The 20,002-nt window shown below is 41.3% G+C and overlaps 1 protein-coding gene across 1 annotated transcript; it reads left to right on the forward strand.

Moving 5' to 3' along the window:
• Positions 1-369: 369 nt before the first annotated feature.
• LOC135220688 (rabenosyn-5-like) lies at positions 370-16,890 on the forward strand (the record flags this gene model as incomplete). Its single annotated transcript, XM_064258070.1, is given in 6 exon segments — positions 370-591; positions 885-1,019; positions 8,408-8,548; positions 8,879-9,040; positions 9,546-9,760; positions 16,751-16,890. Coding segments are annotated over 6 exon segments (953 nt in total), but the record flags the coding sequence as incomplete, so codon positions are not given.
• Between the last annotated feature and the right edge of the window lie 3,112 nt (positions 16,891-20,002).

Below are 20,002 nucleotides of genomic sequence, written 5' to 3' on the forward strand. Positions count from 1 at the left end.
ACATTTTCGTTACCAGACAAGATTTTTCTTGAGTTTGAACTAACAAAGTAGGCAGTTCTTTGCATTTGTATAGGGGTTCTAAGTATTCACGGATTTGTATGTATATTTGTTAGTTTATGAAAGGTGTACTGTAGTGTTGTATAATATTTTGTCCATTTTAAGGTTTAGCTTTAATTTTGGATGAAAAATTTAGATTCATCTAGGAGTTGCATCCATCTTCATAAAATTAATATGGCATTTGTTAAATAATGCAGTTTTTGTACTCAGTATGAATATGTAAATGACTTCCAGTCACTTAAGAACATCATTCATACTTCATAACTGATTCACTTTTCTACTGTTTACATGTACGTACTATTCTTATTGAGTACTGGTTTTCTTCTTTTCCAGGTAGGAAGTTACTATTCTTTAGTTTAAAGAGTAGTGCTGTTATGAGCAATGCTGAGAAAACACCAACTGCTGAGGGTGAGGTCATGGAGGGTTTCTTGTGCCCTTTCTGCCTCTTCGATCTCACGTCCATCACCCAGCTCCAAGCTCATTTTGAGGAGCAGCATGCATCGGAAGACAAGGCTGTGTTGCAGTCACTTAAAGGTTATAGCTGATGGCAGTTATCTGTTTAGTGTAGAGTAATCTCTTATATCCTCTTGAAACTTGTAAACTATTGCAATTGATATTTTGCTAGGTGATAATTTTTTTTTTTAGCTTTTTATTGAACTTTGGAATATTTGTTTGTAATTTTATGTATTTGCTTTGAAAATCATTAATCACTGTAATATGCATTACAATTTAATGCTGTGATGTTTATATTAGATGCTGTATTTATGTATGAAAAGTTTGTAAGAATACTATTAGAAAATGTATTGTATATTCTGTGTACTCTCAAGGTTTCTTAAACAAGGCCAAGAAAAAGCTGCTAAATGAAGAGGAAGAGTTTAGACAAGGACGTAGTCAGGTGCCAAGTGACGATTACAGTGAATTTGAGCCAAATAATCCTTGGAATTGGGATCCACCTCCTCTAGGTAAATGTAAAGGTTTTGACAGTTTTAACAAAGTATAATACAGTCTATTGTTTTCCTATGTGTATACAAACCTTCACATTGTACATGGATATACCTTTGGTGAAAGCTGGTTTGGTTGGTAATATGGTAATTAACTAGCTGCAAGTGAGGGCATGATGACCCTCCTCCCAATTCATCTGTCAGCATCACTTTTCCTTCAATGGCACTGTTGTACAAACATCTTTGCTGGTGCTGGACTTAGTGTCATGGTAGCTGTTGGTAAAGTTGTTTTTAATGTATTTGACCTTATGTCAATGGTTTTATCTCTTCTTATGGTAATGTTCTTGACTATTGTATGAATGTTTGTACCTGATTCATCACTTGTGAGAAAGTTCAATTAGTGTATATGTTCAGGGTGTGACATAGAGTATGGGTATTTTAATATTTTCTAGGAACATCGACCCTCATTCAGTTTCTTATGTTTGCAAAGATCAGGCTTGTATGGCATCTTGGAACTGCATAGTATGTCTCCCTTGATTGTTTGCCAAGTGGAAGAAGTGGGTATCGAAGAGGAAGTAAAAAATGTTGCTGCTGTATCTTCCATGGGCATCATACCTTCAGCTAGCCTTTTAACAGCGACAGTCCCATGTGCTAACCCCTGCTTTCATATCTAGGACAGTGGCTGCCTGTTCGCCCTTGCTCAGTTTAAAGAAGGTACACTTGCTCCCAGGACAGGTTGTTGAATGTTGTGATATCTGTTTCTGGTGGTTCCATTGAAATTTCTTTAATTTCCTCCTCTCCAGCTTCCGCTGTGCCAACTACTGCGAAGCATCCCAATTTTGGAAGTAGAATTTTTATGTTGTGTTGCAGGCACTGATGCTGTTAGTTGCATGAGAGGCCTCCGTGAAGTCCCCTCTAACCTTGACCCTTTGGGTTGTAATATGGTTTTTCCCACAATACCGCAACCACATCATGAACTGGAGTTGCCAGCAGTACCTCTTTATATCCTTTGTATCTTGATCACAACCATGTTTCAAGAAAATTGTCAAATTCTGTTTTTTAATGGACTCTTCTTTTTCTTTATATTATCATTATATTATTATTATTGTTATGTAAAATATAAAAGATTATCATTACATTACAGTATTATCGTAATGAAGTGAGGTTCATGTCAGCCTGCTCAGCCAAAACATTTGCACCAAGGTTGAACTTCTGGAGTTTAAAATCAACTTCTTGGTTAGAAAGATAGCACAACAATGTGATCAAAGCAGGAATGAAACTCCTAGAAAATTGTGATACAAAAAGTCGAGACTGTTAGTATTAACTGACTTTTCTGTGTACATGGTGAGTGGTATATTTTGGGAAGTTCTGGTTGCAAAGAATAGTCAGAATTAAATATTTTACAATGCTGTTGCTTGTCTTTTTACATGGTTAGAGTGAAAGTTGCTTTTAGCTACTCCTCTGCTTCCATCATCAGGATTTCAGGATATATGTTAGCCAACTATATTATCTAAAAAAATCAACTTTTGTATTAATAAACATTACCTTAATATAATTTATCTAGCCCTATATCCCCAAAAACCGCACCAAAATTTACCACATTGGCAACCCTGTTACCTCCTATTCTGTCCGCCAGTTGGCAACACTGTCGTTGACAGATACAAAAACCTTCCCTCAAATCAGTTGTTAACGAGCGCCCGTGTTGTTTACATCACGGCCGCTCTTTATAAATTTCCTTAAACATTTTTGTGCCTTTAAAGCTTTCATTATTTGTTAAATGAGACTTTATGTGAATTACCACTCACGCATTACATCACGAAATAGTGAATTAACTTTGATTTCTGTTGTGGTTCTTATCTTAAATTACGAACTTTTGCGCGACCCGGAACTACTGACCTGTCCAATTCTACAATGGATTGCCAAGAAAATACGATACTTCCTTCTGCCAGCAACATCAGGAACTGCCCGGTTTGTGGGACAAGGATGAGTAGCAGGGAGTATGAACCCCATGACTTTTGTAGCTCTTGTCGTGGACAGGTTTGTGACTTGACTTCTCGTTGTGACGTATGTAAGCCCTGGTCTGACGAGGATATGACTGCTTATATGAAACGCCAAACAATCTTGCAGCGTAAAAGATCGGTTAAGGAGAAAAAGAAATAGATTGCTAGAACTGTATCTAACGAATTCTTTGACTTGGGCGCTCATGGTTCTGGCTCTTCGGTTTCGGTATCGTACGACTCCGATTCCGAATTAATTGATGCTTTGCCCCCTGTACAACCGGTAATTAGTGAAGTTATTTCTGATGTAGATTCAAAGATTTTGGCAATGGAAACTACCTGGAAACAGAATTTTAAGAAATTACAGCTTAGTCTAGATAGAGATATTTCAGCTAAGTTTAACAATGTCAGAGAATTTTCAAGAAGCCTTTACTAGAATGTCTAACACTCTTTTAGATTCATTTTCAGCTCCTCGTCAGGTACCTGTCGACAGCACCATGGGTAACAGTGCGATAGATACCCCGGCTTGTGAACCCCGTCGTGGCGAAGGCCTAGGGGGGATCCGGTCCGGGCAGGTGCCTAACGAATCTTTACCCAACGTGTCCCCTGTTAGTCCCGTAACAGTGCCAAAGGGCGCTTATTTAGGAGAAGGGGGGAGGGATATTAGTGTCAGGCCTAAGATAGCTAGTCGTCAGGATACTTCAGGGGGAGTTTCTAAGTTAGGATCTGACGATGATGATGATGATGACGCGGATTCGTGTGATATTGATGTTTCCTCGAATGGATGTCATGATGTAGAATTCAAGAAACTTTTTTATTTAATTTTGAGTTTTCTTCCTCAGGCGAGGCCTAAAGAGCAGAAGCAGCCTCCGCCTCGTTGTATTACAGAAGAGATTTTTCTTGACGGTCCTTCCCGGTCACGGGAATTTTTACGTTTTCCCTTTGCCCAGAGGTTCGCGAGAGTGAGGGCGGACGTTGCCGCTAAACTTTCGAAGGTGATCGGGGAAGGGAAGAGGAAGCTCTCTTCTCTTCTACGACACCGGAGAGGAGTTTACCAGGTGGCGGAGAAAGAGCTCAACCTCCAGGAGGACCTTCTTCTTCTTCTTCTTCTTCCTTGTCTCTGCGTAAGAATTTTCGGAAGTAGGAGTCATCACCTCGCCTGGAGACCGCAGTAGGAGCTTGTCTCTCCCGCCATTGGTCAGCTTGGCAGGGGAGAGCGGTGGATGCTTGGGTGGTGGAGGTCCTGAAGGAAGGTTACGAGATCCCTTTTGTTTCCAGACCTCCACTTTCCAATCGTCCTCTCGAGTTCAGCAGTTATTCCCCTCACTCAATCAGGGGTCAAACCTTGGAGAAAGAGCTTTCGGCCCTCTTGGAGAAGGATGCCATAGAGCGAGCTGCTCCTCCTCCCGGGTTTTACTCTCGGATGTTTGTAGTTCTAAAGGCCTCGGGTGCCTGGCGCCCCATCATAGATCTTTCAGTTTTGAACAAGTTCATTCTAAAGTCCAAGTTCAGGATGGAGACGGTCGAGACTGTTCTTTCATCCGTCAGGAGGGGGGACTGGATGATTTCCATCGATCTGCAGGATGCTTATCTGCAAATCCCCATCCATCCAAGAAGCAGACCTTACCTTCGGTTTTTCACGGACTCGGGAGTTTTCCAGTTCAAGACCCTTTGTTTCGGCCTCACCACTGCTCCACAGGTCTTTTCTCGGGTGATGGCTCCTGTTTCAGCTATTCTGCATCAGTTAAATGTAAGGATGCTTCGGTATCTGGACGATTGGCTAGTCCAGGCGAATCTCTAGAGAAATGTCTCCGGTCGAGGGAGATAGTTCTGTCTCTTTGTGTCGAGTTGGGCATTCGTGTCAACTTCGACAAGTCCAATCTAATCCCTTGCCAGATCATGATTTATCTGGGGATTGTTTTGAATTCCCAGATTTTGAGGGCTTCTCCCGCTCAGAAACGGATAGACAAGCTTCTGAGTCTGATCGAAAGAATTTTTGTCCTCCGTAACGCAAGCCAGGTTTCTCTTTTGGAGGACATCTGCCGTGGGCCATTTGTCATCCCTCATCCAACTGGTTCCCGGAGGTCGTCTCAGAATGAGGTCCCTTCAGTCGACACTTCGCCAGTCATGGGATTTCGTGTCCGAGGACACGATAGTCACCTCTTCTCCACAATGTCGGAAGGATCTCCGTTGGTGGATGCAAGTTCACCGCCTCAAGTCAGGGACATCTCTTCTTTCGGTTCCTCCGGACCTAATGTTTTGGTCAGACGCCTCGGATCAAGGTTGGGGCGCACACCTGGGCTCCGAAGCCGCTTCGGGCCTTTGGTTAGAGGAGGACAGGATCATGTCAATAAATTGGAGGGAACTGAGGGCAGTGTACTATGGCCTTCTTTCATTTCAGGAACAACTGTTGGAGTCGGTTGTCGCGATCTTTGTCGACAACACCACAGCAGTCTCGTACTTGAGAAACCAAGGCGGCACACAGTCGGATCTTCTCACTCAAGAAGCCCGATCAATCTGTGTTGGGCAGAAGACAGGGGGATTACGTTGGTCCCTCAGTTTATCCTGGGCCATCACAACGTCTTAGCAGACGCCTTGTCGAGACCGAACGAAGTTCAAGGGTCGGAGTGGACACTTTGCCAGGAAGTCTTCGACAGCCTCAGGAAGAAATGGCCTGTCACAGTCGATCTGTTTGCCACCCCACTGAATTTTCGGTGCCAGATATTCTTCGCCCCTTACCAGACTCCTCAGAGTGCCGGGACAGACTCTCTTTTGCAGGACTGGGAGGGACTTCAAGCCTATGCTTTTCCTCCGTTCTCTCTGGTGAGGTCAGTCCTCAACAAAGTGAGGGCAACCAAGCGTCTGGATCTCACCTTGATCGCCCCCTTCTGGCCACAGAAGGAGTGGTTTCCCGACCTTCTGGAAGCACTGGTGGAACCCCCCATTCGCCTGCCACAGAGACCAGATCTTCTCAAACAACCCCATTTTCATCGGTTCCATCAGAGGCTCCACATGCTTCATCTTCATGCCTGGAGACTGTCAGGAGGTTCTCCAAGCACGAAGGGTTCTCCTCCAGAGTGGCGCGACAGTTGGCTCTTGCCAGACGGCAATCAACCAGAGTAAATTATCAGGCTAAATGGTTGGTTTACAGACGTTTGGTGTAAGTCTCAAGGACATTCAATTTCTAGACCTTCCTTACCGAAAGTAGCGGAGTTTTTTTTTTTAGTTCATTTACATCATGACAGGGCCCTGTCACCTTCGTGCATTAAGGGTTATAGGTCTATGCTTTCCTATGTTTTAAGGCAAGGCTCCCTGAGATCTCTTCATCTTATGTCATTAGAGATTTACTTCGATCTTTTTCCCTATCTCGACCCAGGCCGCAGTTTGGTTCGCCTCCGACATGGGACGTTAACAAAGTCCTTCAAGCCTTAAGGTTCCCTCCGTTTGAGCCTCTGAATTCTGCCAAATTTAGGGACCTCTCTTCTAAGACACTCTTCCTTGTCTCACTGGCTACGCCAAGAGGGTGGGTGAACTGCAAGCACTCTCTTTTCTGGTTGCCAGATCTGGACAAGACATGATTTTGTCATACCTTCCTGAATTTGTCGCAAAGACTGAATCGTCTGATAATCCCATTCCCAGGTCTTTCGTACTGAAGTCGCTTGTCGACTTTGTTGGTAATTTAAATGAGGAATTAGTTCTTTGCCCTGTTAGGGCGCTCTCATGCTATTTACGCCGCACGAAGGACATTCAGGGTCGTCCCCGTCATCTGTTTGTTTCACCCCGAAATGTCAAGAGACCTATTTCAAAGAGAGCACACAGTATTAGAGCAGTTGCTACATCAGTAGCTTTTATGAAGAACGTCTCAGTCGCCAAGGTGCTTGAGGCGGCGACTTGGCGTTCTAACTCTGTTTTTGCCTCTTTTTACTTGAGGGATATTTCTCTAGTTCAGGCGACCTTCGTTCTTTTGGGCCCGTTGGTGATGCAGGAAGGTCGTCAGACAGTAGAATTAGGTAGTCTTCCTGTTTTACGTTTGGTTGCTACCTGTATATTATTCATTAATTTTTGTTTTGTTGTATATATTTTTTGTTTTTGTATTATAACCCATGGCAGTTTTTGACGTAGTTATAATGGGAATTAGGCAGTTTGGTATTTAGGTGTTGTTGATGACAAGGACTGACTGCTTGGCAACTCATGCTGCTTCCATTGTCAGTGTGAAATGATTCCAGCCACTGGGTTGTCGGCACTGGCGACTACGCTTCTCCCAGAGTCGATGCTGACCTAGGACTAGCCACTGGTTCGCTTGTCCTGACGACTCCTGCTTCTTCCACTGTCCTGGACAGGGAATTAGTCGATGGATCGTCTGCTGTCATCTGGTGACTCACTCACCATCTACTTTTTGTCTCACCTGTTTTCTCGGAGTCAGACACTCGTGTGAGATCAGGCGACATTTAGTAGCCCTGAGTTGATACACCCCCGATGATCGTGTAACATGAGACCAGGTTGGACTGTCAGGCATTCGTCCTTCGGGACTGAATCGCCTTTTTGCTCCGCGCTCCTTTCTCTTGGCACCAGAAAGCTCGAGTTAGGAGTTGCTCATGAGCCGATTCGTTGCTGGCGACGTCGGGTTGCGTTGATTACACCCCCAAGGTTTGCTTAGCTTTGAATCGCCCAGACAGTTCCAGACCACTCATCCTTTAGGGAAAGAATAGTGCTTGATAGTCTTCAGGGTGCAGCCTTGCTGTCCGCAGTTCATCTGACTGGTCACCTGGTCGGTCACCTGACTTTAGTACAGACGGACTGACTATGCACTTACTCCTTGTCCTGTGCTACCGCCAGTTTGGATGGCATTATGGTAGGAGACTTTGAGTTGTTAGTATCTTAGACCTTGGGTGAGTTTTGACTGCCTATGATATATATTTCTTTGTTTGTTTTCTTCCTTATTCTGTCCGAAGAAAGGGGAAATTGTATTCAGATTCCCTCCTCCTTTTCAATGTGGTTAATCGGGCTAGAATAAATTATATTAAGGTAATGTTTATTTAATATGGAATTTTTATTCTAAAATTAATATTAATAATAACTTACCTGTACCTTGTATAATTTATCTAGTCCCACCCATCCTACCCCACGATCTGCCTATCACAACTGATTTGAGGGAAGGTTTTTGTATCTGTCAACGACAGTGTTGCCAACTGGCGGACAGAATAGGAGGTAACAGGGTTGCCAATGTGGTAAATTTTGGTGTGCGGTTTTTGGTTTTTTTGGGGATTTAGGGCTAGATAAATTATACAGGTAAGTATTATTAATATTAATTTTAGAATAAAAATTCCATTTTTTCTATTTAGAACCATCAAAACCAACTCTTCATGTTTTTTTTAAACCGTCAAAACCAACATTTCGTTTTTTTTTTTTTAGGACCGTCAAGATCACATACAGCCACATTTAAGAAGATTAGAAGTGCAAGACTAGATTGTTTTGTAGCAGAGACAAATAAGCTCATAATTAGACTCAATAAACTCTTGACAGATCTTCCCAGTGATCCTGTGAAAAGGAAAGGTAAGTAAATTTCCTGTTAAGGTGTTACAAATTGCTGTGTTTGCCAGAAGCCTTATTACTGTACAGAACCACACTTCAGTGACTTTGATGAAGATTATCTAAATTTTCATTTCATTTGTGTGAATTGTCATTGGTATGAGCAGTGTTGCTTAATGATGAGCTAGCTATATACAGTAAGTCAAGATCCTTATGCATAATTTTTCCTGAGAACTGGCCATCTGAATCTTTAGATTACCAAGCCATCTTATCTCTTGGAATATTGCTCCTTGCCTTGACCAGAATTTATTCTTTTATAAAGGTTTTTAATTTGATGTATGCTATATTTCCCAGCACATGAGAAGAACATTGTGATGTGGGCAGATGATAAAGATGTTCCTCTCTGCCCATTTTGCGCTAGGTCCTTCAACATTGCTCGACGACGTCATCACTGCCGATTGTGTGGAGGGATCATGTGTGATGAATGCTCCAAGTTTTTAACTTTTGACTATGCAAGTAAGTTACTGTTGTAGGTTTACCACTACTAGGCAGGAAACTTTGAATGACCCCTGTTACCTGTATTTATTTAGGTATTGTAGTAGTATTAATCAACACACTTCATTAAACCACAGTAGTTGATGTTCAGTCTCAAGTCTAGTGGTTTTGTGTAAGCATTGGCATTTAATCTAAAGGGAAATTCATATAATAGTAAATGGAAGCCACCTTCATAAGAATAAAATCATGTGAGAGCAACTTTGATATTAGCAGCTGTCATTGATATTACTCTGCAACCATTTGGAAAGTGTAGAGGTATTGCATCAGTTGTATTATTCAAAGTATTAATAGTGACATCGTTATTATTGTTTCATTTTTAACAAGAACTCTTAAGTTTAGTTTGAGTGGCAAAAATCATTTAAAGCGGTCGATATCATGTAATAAATGTAAATGATGCAAGATTAACATTGATTTTATTCATGATTCTTTGTAAGTAATTTTTCCTTTTCTTTTATTATTTTTCAAGAAAAACTTGTAAGTCCAGTTCATGCAAGTGGTAATAGCCAGTTGACAGTCGCAAACACTGGAGTAGGAACTGTTAGTTCTGGTATGACATCCTTAATAGCAGGGTTTTCTGGCCTTCGGCGTTCTGGGTCCCAAGGATCTCTCAACTCTTTACGTTCTGTTGTTGATTCAATGACAAATGAGCAACATTTTCGGATCTGCAGTCACTGCATGACGGTAAGGAGTTCATGTCTATTCAGCCAGAATTTTAAGTTTAGTATGGCTGTACAGATTCTTCCTAGTCTTACAGTCATTATTATTTTCGTCTTGGAATTATGATGGAACAAGAATGCATTAAAGTTATTTCACCTTCACAGCAATCTAGCTTTTGATAAGGCTTATGAGCTTTGAATTAAAGTATCAATTTTGTAGTTTGCCACTATGTATATGAATGTGGTCATAAAAGCAAAAAAGTCATAAAGATTATTATTGATAAAGATCTACCTAGTTCACAGAATTTCCATTCATGCAATTCAGCATAAAATGCAGTTTTGTACATGGAACTTACCCAGCAGATATATACTTAGCTATAGACTCCGTCGTCCCCGACAGAAATTCGAATTTCGCTGCACACGCTGCAGGTAGGTCAGGTGATCTACCGCCCCTGCCGCTGGGTGGCAGGAATAGGAACGATTACCGTTCTAGAACCAGATTTTCTCTGTCGCGGTAGTGTCAACATACGTTGTTGCTACCTCCTGACTTGATTTTCGTTTTTTCATCGCCATCGACCTTCTGGGCTGTCTTTTGCAGGGAAGTACTGGGTCTTTGGTTTGGCATACGCTTTTATTAACTTTTTAATGAATTTGGCTTCGAAATTTCGAAGAATATATTACGTGAAACTACCGAATTTTTCGGTAGACACTTATATTTTGCAATAAGGGAAATATTGATATTTTTTTTTTTTTTCACTAATACGTGTATAAGTGTTAGAACTTGATGAAGGAAATATAAGATCTAACTTCCTACTTTAGGAAGTCAGAAAGCATATAACTAGATACGCTTCCTTTAGAAGCTTTAAGAGCTCTCGTACTAACGAGCAGTTAGAGTATTGACAATTCTAGTAGTTGTTGCATCCTCATCACCTTCTTACTCCACAGAATCTACAAATTCATATGTGCAAATTTGAAGATAAATGGATGGAGCTCAAAAGGCGAGCTCTAAAAAGGTAAGAAGTGAATATAGTGTTCCCAGTGCATGGAGGGTGCGTCTGATCGGCTCCGTAGCGCTTCCAGGCCTAGACCTCTTCCAAACTCCCAGACCCAGTGGAGGAGGAAAGTCGACAGCCGCAGGAAGGTTAGGGAGATGACCCCACCGGTCAGGCGTCCCCCTCGGCAGGTTCTGTAGAACGTCCCAGACTGCAAGGATAGCCATTGATAAGGCATCCTTTAAAAGTGCGTCTCTTCATCTTACATCCGAAAAGACGAAGAATGTATGTTTGGAGTTTCGATGATCTAGCGCGTTCTCTGAAAACTAAGAGAACACTGAGCAAGAGCCAGCCGCGTTCCAGCAAGCTAGCGTGAGCTACGTTCCTATAGCCAGCAGCGAGGCGCGTTCCAGCTAACAGACTAGCGCGAGCCGCGTTCCTACAACCAAACGCGAGCCGCGTTCTAGAAAATTTTTCTTGGCGCAAGGCGCCTTCAAAGAGACGAAGCGCCAGCCTGGCGCAAATTGCGCCAGAAAAATCAGACGGCTAGAGCAAGGAGCCTTATAGTAGAGTGGCAATCAGAACGATCCTTCATTGAACGTTTCCGGGCAACGAGGCTCTTTCTAAAAGGGGTCTAGTAGGCGCTCGGAACTGTCAGGGCGCACGGGACCTTCCACGCAAGCAGAACGTTCCAGGAGCGAGTCTCCTTTCTAGCGTGCGGAACATTCCACCGGCGCGCGGAACATTCCAGGCGCTAGGTGCAAGGATCCAGGCGCCAGAATATCCTTTCTCTATCTGCCCTCGGCAGGGAAAGAAGGTAGTAGAGTATCTGCTGTATGAGAATACGATACGGCAAATCATAAGCACATACCGTAGTTACTTCTTTGCGCTGAGCAACTCAATTACCAGTATCCTTCCAGGAATTTCCTAGGAAGGACTACGCTTAAAGGGATTAAGTTAGACAACACCTACTTAGCTTCTAGATTTATCGAAGTCTTGTTTCGCTTAGATATGCATTATAAGAACTTCCTGAAGTTCGATAATAATTTTATAAGATTCCTTTATTAAATGGAGTAGCTGGCAACTCTGGAAGAGTAAGGCCAGTGGCTAACGAGACTGCTATCGCTTAGACACCAACGCAGTATCATGTAGGTGTCGGTCATGAGTGGTCGTAACATGTCTCTCTCCTGCGGGATGGAATGAATAACCAACCGTGTCTCTCCCCTACAATCGTGGTTTTAGCCTCGGATTGAGGGGATAGTTAAGCAAACATAAATAAAATATTGTCTGCCTTTTGCTAAGAAGCTTTCAATAAGAAAGATATTACATCATTTCAATGCTGTTTACCGTAGGTAACATTTTTAAAGGATTCTAACGCAGCGGAACTCTATATTGTATAATGCTCTCATGCTTACGAAAGCATGGCTTATTAGAGTACATGCTTAGTGAGAAGATGAATGTAGTAGAGAATTCACTTTAAGACTACGGTATGGTCAAGTCTTATGCACATACGAGGTTAACTACAGAATTCCTAGTATCCTTACAAAGGTTTCCTAGATTAATGCTGTTTACCACAATGTGACAGTATTATAAAGGATTCTAATACGGCAGCGCGCGATATATATAATTCTCTCATCCTTTCGAGAAACGCACACAACCTTTTTAAATTCGGATATTGCTCAAGAGAAGTTGGGTGAGTCGGATGGGAAACATTCTCTTAGTGGCAGTTGTTTCCCTGAATGGACTATACTACGTATATAAAAGTTTTTTCCCACTAAGAACGGAATTAACATGTGAAGGATGTCGGGTACCATAAAGGCATAGATGTTATGGCACCATAATCTAAAAAGAAACTAGAAGGAAGCGCCAGCTTGGCGCAAATTGCGCCAGAAGCGCCTGCCGTGCCAGAAGACCTCGCCGCGCCAGAAGCACCATCCAAGATATTTTCTCGTTTTTTAGCGAGTTATTAACTAAGAGTCCAGTAGCCTCTCGGACAGCAGGCTCGGTAACGGCAAGATTCGTTCCTGATTATTTTACCCATTTAATCGAAAAGGGGTCGCTTACAAGGAATGATGAAATGATTTATTTTAATCACTTAGGCCAATTCCACGACACTCTCATATCGCAAAGAGCATCGAGAATCTCTTTTTTCGCCCCTCCCTTGTTCGCGTTAACAAAAGAGAACCTATTTGGGAACAGACACGGAACGTAACGATCCTTAAGAGGTTCGATGCAAGATTTTGCATGTCCGTGAGAACCTTCTCGATCGAAGATAATAACTGTTAACGTATGTCTAACATTTATTGAAAAGAGTTGTGAGAACCTGCGGAAAGTCTTCTTCATAGATCTCTTTGTAAGGTAGAAGACGAACAGGCTTCCTTTAGACTGCTTCTTTTTTTCTCGAAACCAAGAGAGGTAGCAATATAAGACATCTTTAAATTTTAAAGAAGGGGAATAAACTTTAGCCTTTTTTCCCTAGTTATAAATTCCTTAACAGATATTAAGATAATTGGGCACCAAAGGAAGAGAGGATGTATGCCTCATTTGGCCTTAGAGAGTTGGATTCACAGAAGTCACGTTCTTCTCACAGCATGTTTCATAAGGCTTTTCCAAGAGTATCTGGATATTCTATCAGAATCTATTATAAATAGACCTATAAACCTCTCCACTCTGAGTCTGTCCGCGTGCAGGACTGAACCAGAAGTGGACATGAATGAGAGGTTTTTTCAAGGTAAATGACAATAGTCATGGCTAAGACATAGAATTGCTGCAGATCGTGCTAGATGGAATGAGGAAACTGTCCTCTTCGATAGCTCTGTGAGCCACATAGCGAGGTTTTTTCTTCACTTTTAGAGGGAAGAATCACCTATATATATCTGCTATCAAAGAACGCAGTAAAAAGGCCATACTCTGTCTCTACAAGGGGAATTAGAGATAACAGAGGATTAAGATCTTCGGGATCTTATACGATACCGCAATACGTCAAGAGTAGGATATCATGTACTTCGAATGGGATTTTTTTTTTTTTTTTTTTTTGTGGCCACAGATTCGTCCTTTCGACAAAATGGAACTGCTCCTCATCAAACTTCTTTGTGGAAGTTTTATGAAGGAATTCTTTGTTTCTCTTAGCCCTAACGACCAAGAAGACAAGTGAATTTTTTGTGCATTGGAATCTCGCATCAGATTCAATGGAGACTCGGCAATGAGTTCTTGCCAGCATAGTATGTATGGCAAAAGAAATACTCCCTCTATTCCTGACGCAACGCTTTCAGATAGAAGTTTAGTTGCCCAGGCAGGGTACTTACATTTTCATCTACAGAAGAAGAGATGATTTAAACGTTGTGCCTACAGAGTCTTCGGGGTGCGATGAGGGCTCAAAATGCTTCCCAGAAGGTATTCAGAAGGATACAATAAGAGCTAGAAATCAGGGTTCCGCCCAATTTCAGCTCAAAGTCTCCTTCGACTTCCAGACTCCTTCCCTTCCTTCGGGCAAGGATAGGGAAGATTCTGCAACGAGGAACCTCATCAACATGTAAGAGAAGATTCTCGTTAGCAAAAGAAGTGTTCACGAAGGATCCTCCTCGGAGGAAGACTCTTCTCTCTCGTATTGTTTAGATATCCTGTCGTCTACTGCGTGTAGCTGACTAAAAATCGCCTCTTGCCAGGGGCCAAAAGCTCAAAGGGGAAGAATTTCTTCCACCCTTCTCCAGTCTCCTGATAAACTATGTGGTTGTTCAGGACTCTCGGACAATGTAGCGCCAGCCAAAGCGCCAAATGCCAATACAGGCGAAAAAAAACGCCAGAGGCGGACAGTTCCAAGGAACTCTGTCATGGTCGGATACTGAGAAGGAGCGGGGTGCCTCCAACCTGGCGCAAATGCGCCAGAGGCGAACAAATCGGACAGATATAAGAGTGTCCGATGTGACATCGCAGACAGCCTAGAGACTCTTCCAAGCTCGAAGCTCCAGCAGAATGTGGAGGAGCCAAGCCAGGCGCGAGGCGCCAGCAGGCTCTAGGAGCCAGCCAGGCTCTAGGAGCCAGCCAGGCTCTAGGAGCCAACCAGGCTCTAGGAGAGCCAAGCTCTAGCAGCCAGCCAGGCTCTAGGAGCCAGCCAGGCTCTAGGAGCCAGCCAGGCTCTAGGAGCCAGCCAGCTCTAGGAGCCAGCCAGGCTCTAGGAAGCCAGCCAGGCTCTAGGAGCCAGCCAGGCTCTAGGAGCCAGCCAGGCTCTAGAAGCCAGCCAGGCTCTAGAAGCCAGCCAGGCGCCGTCCAGGTGCCAGCTCCTGCAGGTCTAGGCTCCAGTTAGGATTGAGGATCCATCCAGACGCAAGGCCTCCTTCCAGTAAAGAGAAACCTAAAGCTCTGTCATGTAAGAGGGCTAGTCCCATTGATATGATACGGTAAGGCTCTGCCATGTAAGTGGGTCAGCCCCATTGGCACGATCCGAGAAGGCTCTGTCGTGTTAAGCGGGCTAGCCCCCATTGACATGATCCAGATGGGTTTGTCAGTCATAGGTCCCTACCTCGCTGAAACTCTTGAGGCACGCAGACTCATAGACAGTAATCATGAAGTCTTCTGCCAGGCTCCAGGTGCCTTCCAGGCGCAAGGCACCAGCCAGACGCAAGGCACCAGCCAGGCGCGAGGCTCTAGCCAGGAAGGAGGAGCCAATCAGGCACCAGGCAGGGGCCCGGCGGGCGCCAGCCAGGCGCGAGGCGCCAGCCAGGCGCAAGGCGCCATCCAGGCGCGAGGCTCCAGCCAGGCTCTAGGCGCCATTCAGGCGCAAAGCTCCAGCCAGGCGCGAGGCGCTAGACAGGCGCTAGGCGCCTGCCAGGCACGAAGCGCTAGCCAGGCTCCAGGCTTCACCAGAAGAGATCTATATCAAAGAGCGCCCTGGCCTTCTTTGAGACATTGTGATCTCATAAGCACTTGATAAGTGCATTGATGATTCCTTCAAACAGCTGAGAATTAAAAGCGCATGAAGTGCGAGCTTTTCCGAATTCTTGTTCTTTCCCTAACAATATGTCATAAGGACATATTAGCTGTCACATACGGGAGATGCAACTCTGTGTTGACTTCCCATTATCCGAAGGATGTCAAGATAACCTTCGAGGGATCCTTCTCTCTTGGTTGATACGTGTCTGCGGATACATTGCTGGGATAGGGAGCAGATATCTGATCCTTAACTAGTGAGTTAAATTTTATTTAACGTCGTGTTTTTTCTTTGGGTTGTTTGAAAGGAGTTTGTAGATAACTCTTTTCAACTTAAGCACTAACCCTCGTGTTAGGATCAGGTGATCGGGATCGGTGTTGTGCTCCTTAATTATGCCACTAGGCATAGGCATATTGTCATGTAAGAGGCTCTGTCGAGTAAATGGATAAGACCCCATCGACAGACCCACAAGAACTCTTAGCCATAGGTCACATCCTCGCTGAGGCTCTTGAGGCGAGCAGATTCCTAGGCATTAGCCATGGAGTCTTCCGCCTGATCAAGTAGGAACCAAGGTTTTATTTATTTATTACCTACAACGTATGTTGTTTACTGTCTATTCAGTAAATAGTTGTCTCTTTCCCACCACCAAAGGGTGTCAATCAGCTAAGTATATATCTGTGGGTAAGTTCCATGTACAAAAATGATATTGTTAAGATACAATAAAGTTTTGTATATACTTACCTGGCAGATATATACGATTGATGGCCCACCCAACCTCCCCTCAGGAGACAGGTGGAAGAGAAAATCTGGTTCTAGAACGGTAATCGTTCCTATTCCTGCCACCCAGCGGCAGGGGCGGTAGATCACCTGACCTACCTGCAGCGTGTGCCGCGAAATTCGAATTTCTGTCGGGGACGACGGAGTCTATAGCTAAGTATATATCTGCCAGGTAAGTATGTACAAAACTTTATTGTATCTTAACAATATCATTTTTTCTGTTTAGACAGTTTGGTCAAATTGCATGTTGGTTTATAATTTTTTGTTGTGAATGTTTTCAGAGGAAATTTATAATTTACATTTACATGTATTTATTCAGAGACTAGAGGCCCGAGATAGCCAAATGGAGAAGAGGACATACAAGCCTACATTGTCAGATTATTATGACAAACTCATGGAATATAGATCACGGATAGAAAGGTTGCTGCCACAATATATTAGTATGGCAGAGTCTTTAAGGTATGGTTATTTATAATTGTTGTTGTAGGGGCGTAACATTCCATACTATTCTATTAGAAAAGAAACAATATGGTTATATGGTAAACTGAAATTATTGCAATTTCTAAGATTACTCAAAATGAACTGGTGACCATTTCAGAATTTATTTTGAACAATTGTAGTGTAAATGAATATTCTGCCACCTGGTAACTCTTCAAGGCACTGAATTTTTTACTGATCCTATTACTGTTTCATGATGATACTTCCCAGATATTTTGTCCTTAATTCTACGTGTCTCAAGTATGACATATTCATATGAATTGATATAACACGATGAAGTGATATGATACTAAAAAATGAGCAATATATGTTCTGTGTTAAAGTACGTATTAGTATGTTGGTGAATTGATGCACATAAAAATCTCAGAAACAAATTCTACTAACTTTTCCTCCAGGCTATCAGAACAAGTTGGATGTAAATTATACATATTGAGCATGTTAGCATAGTTATAATAAGTAGATAGTCAAGATAAATAATCTGTTACATATTTTATATGCTTTTATGTTACAGTATTTGTTTCTTTGAATCACTTTGACCAAATTAATTTTGAGGTTAAAGGTAAAAAATATTCCAAAGGCAAAATATATGAATATGCATGGAACTCTGTGGATATAAAACTGCAGTAACTAACCCAAATCTTACTGTGAATGGGAGTTAAGTGGTACCTCGAGATACGAAATTATCTGTTCCGAGGCGGCCTTGGTATCATGAGTTTTTCGTATCTTGAACCACATTTTACATGTAAAATGCCTAATCCGTTCCAAGCCCTACAAAAACACCCCAGTAAATTATATTTCCAGGCGTACAACACATGTTCTAGGGTTACGACGCTGATCCGACGGAAGAAATATGACTCCAAAAAGGCAAAATACAGCACATACTTGAGTAATATTCAACTGCATGTAATGGTCAACCCCATTTTTACTGCATATATTAGGACTTTAGCATATGTCCCTTAGCAATAAGCCTAGCCTATGTTAGCAGTTGCTACTGTAGCCTAGTCTATGATTCTGACATCTAAACCTAAGAAGCTAAAAGCTTAGAATATGCCAATAAAATGTATAAATAATCAGTATGTACTCATTTCAAATAATTATTAATTAATCATTAACTATAATACCAAAAAAAAAAAAAAAAAAACCTTCCAACCTTTTGTTTACATTAGCACTTACGAGTACCGAACAATCGCCAAGCAATCACTTTTCCTAGCACACAGTAAGCCATAAATTTTCATTAGTATCTCCCTTCAACTAATGAAACTACCAAACAGTATAATAACCTTTCATTTCTATTCTTTATTCTATCTTTACCTAAAGGAGATACCGAGTTACTGACAGATATAATGAAACATATACGTAATATTAAAGCAGAAGAATTCTAGAAAATGCGTATTTGTTGGCTTCGATGATAGCAATCTGATTTATTTTATATTTTATGATATCTAATTCACAATTTTTTTTATTAAATGTATTGCATGTACTCATTTCAATCAAACAAAAAAAAAGCTTCCAAACTTCTGTTTACATCCAGCACTTATGAGTACCGAACGATCGCCAAGCAATCACTTTTCCTAGTACACAGTAAGCCATAATCTTTCATTATCTCTCTTCAACTACTGAAACTACCAAACAGTATAATAACCATTCATTTCTATTCTTTATTCTATCTTTACCTAATGGTTTTTTTTATTAAATGTATTGCATGAATAAGTTTTTCAATTCACAGCATCCTTTTACGAATAGAATACATAGAGCACAAGGGGTAGAGGCTGACCAATAGGAGAGCAGGATCATGTGGGGTGACTAGCATCAGGAACCAATGGGAGAGTGGGAGGATGGTGGCGAGTTTACTCAGTTGGCTGCGCGCGAGTTTTAACATTTTCTCGGTGGTCCGGGCGAATCTCGGGACTTTACAGCAACAACCTTTCGTAACTTGAACTATTTTCGTATGTAGAGCCAAAAAAATCTTCGTATTTGCTTTCGTATCTCGAGTTTTTCATAAGTTGAGCCTTTCCTATGTCGAGGTACCACTGTATATATATATATATATATATATATATATATATATATATGTGGTATAACTGTAGGGATTTTTCACCGGCCGACACAGGGTCGATCCCAGGATATATATATATATATATATATATATATATAATATATATATATATATATATATATATATATATATATATATATATATATGTATATGATATAATTTTGAAAGAAAAATCAGTACGGCTGATGAGGTCTACTGACAAGTAGACGAAAGCTCCCGTCTTTTATGTATTTTAATACACATTTTACATAATTGTGGACCTTTGATTATTGAAAATATATATATATATATCTTATATATATATATATATATATATATATATATATGATATATATATATATACAAATACCTATACTATACATATATATACTACAGATACATATATATATATATATATTATATATACATATATATATATATATATATATATATATATATATATGTATATATATATATATATATATAGATATATATCTATATATATATATATATATATATATATATATATATATATATATATATATAGGATATATATATATATATATCTATATAGATATATATATATATATATATATACATATATACTACATACATATATATACATACGGGATATATACACATATATAGTACATACAATATATACATACATACATACATACATACAGGCGGTTCGGGTTATGCGGTTATGGCTTACGACGTTCCGAGGTTACGACGCTTTTTCTTAAATATTCAATGGAAAAATCCGTCCTGGGTTACGACGCTTGTTCCGAGGTTACGACACTGAAGCTTCCGACGCTCCGAGTTAACGATGCTTTTAAAAAAACGCATACTATGATAAAAATCCTTTATAGTTTAGCACAGTATATTAATAAAATAAGTGTCTGGTTAGATTAACAACAAAAATTTGAGGTTATGATGATTTTCGACACTTTTTATGTCGTATTTTTCTATGTTTTTTAGTGACGCCTCATATGCGGAACTAGTTTCCGAGCGAATGAATACAATACTAGCTTGCGG

This window comes from Macrobrachium nipponense, chromosome 2, assembly GCF_015104395.2.
Source record: "Macrobrachium nipponense isolate FS-2020 chromosome 2, ASM1510439v2, whole genome shotgun sequence".
NCBI classification, from domain to species: Eukaryota; Metazoa; Arthropoda; class Malacostraca; order Decapoda; family Palaemonidae; genus Macrobrachium; species Macrobrachium nipponense.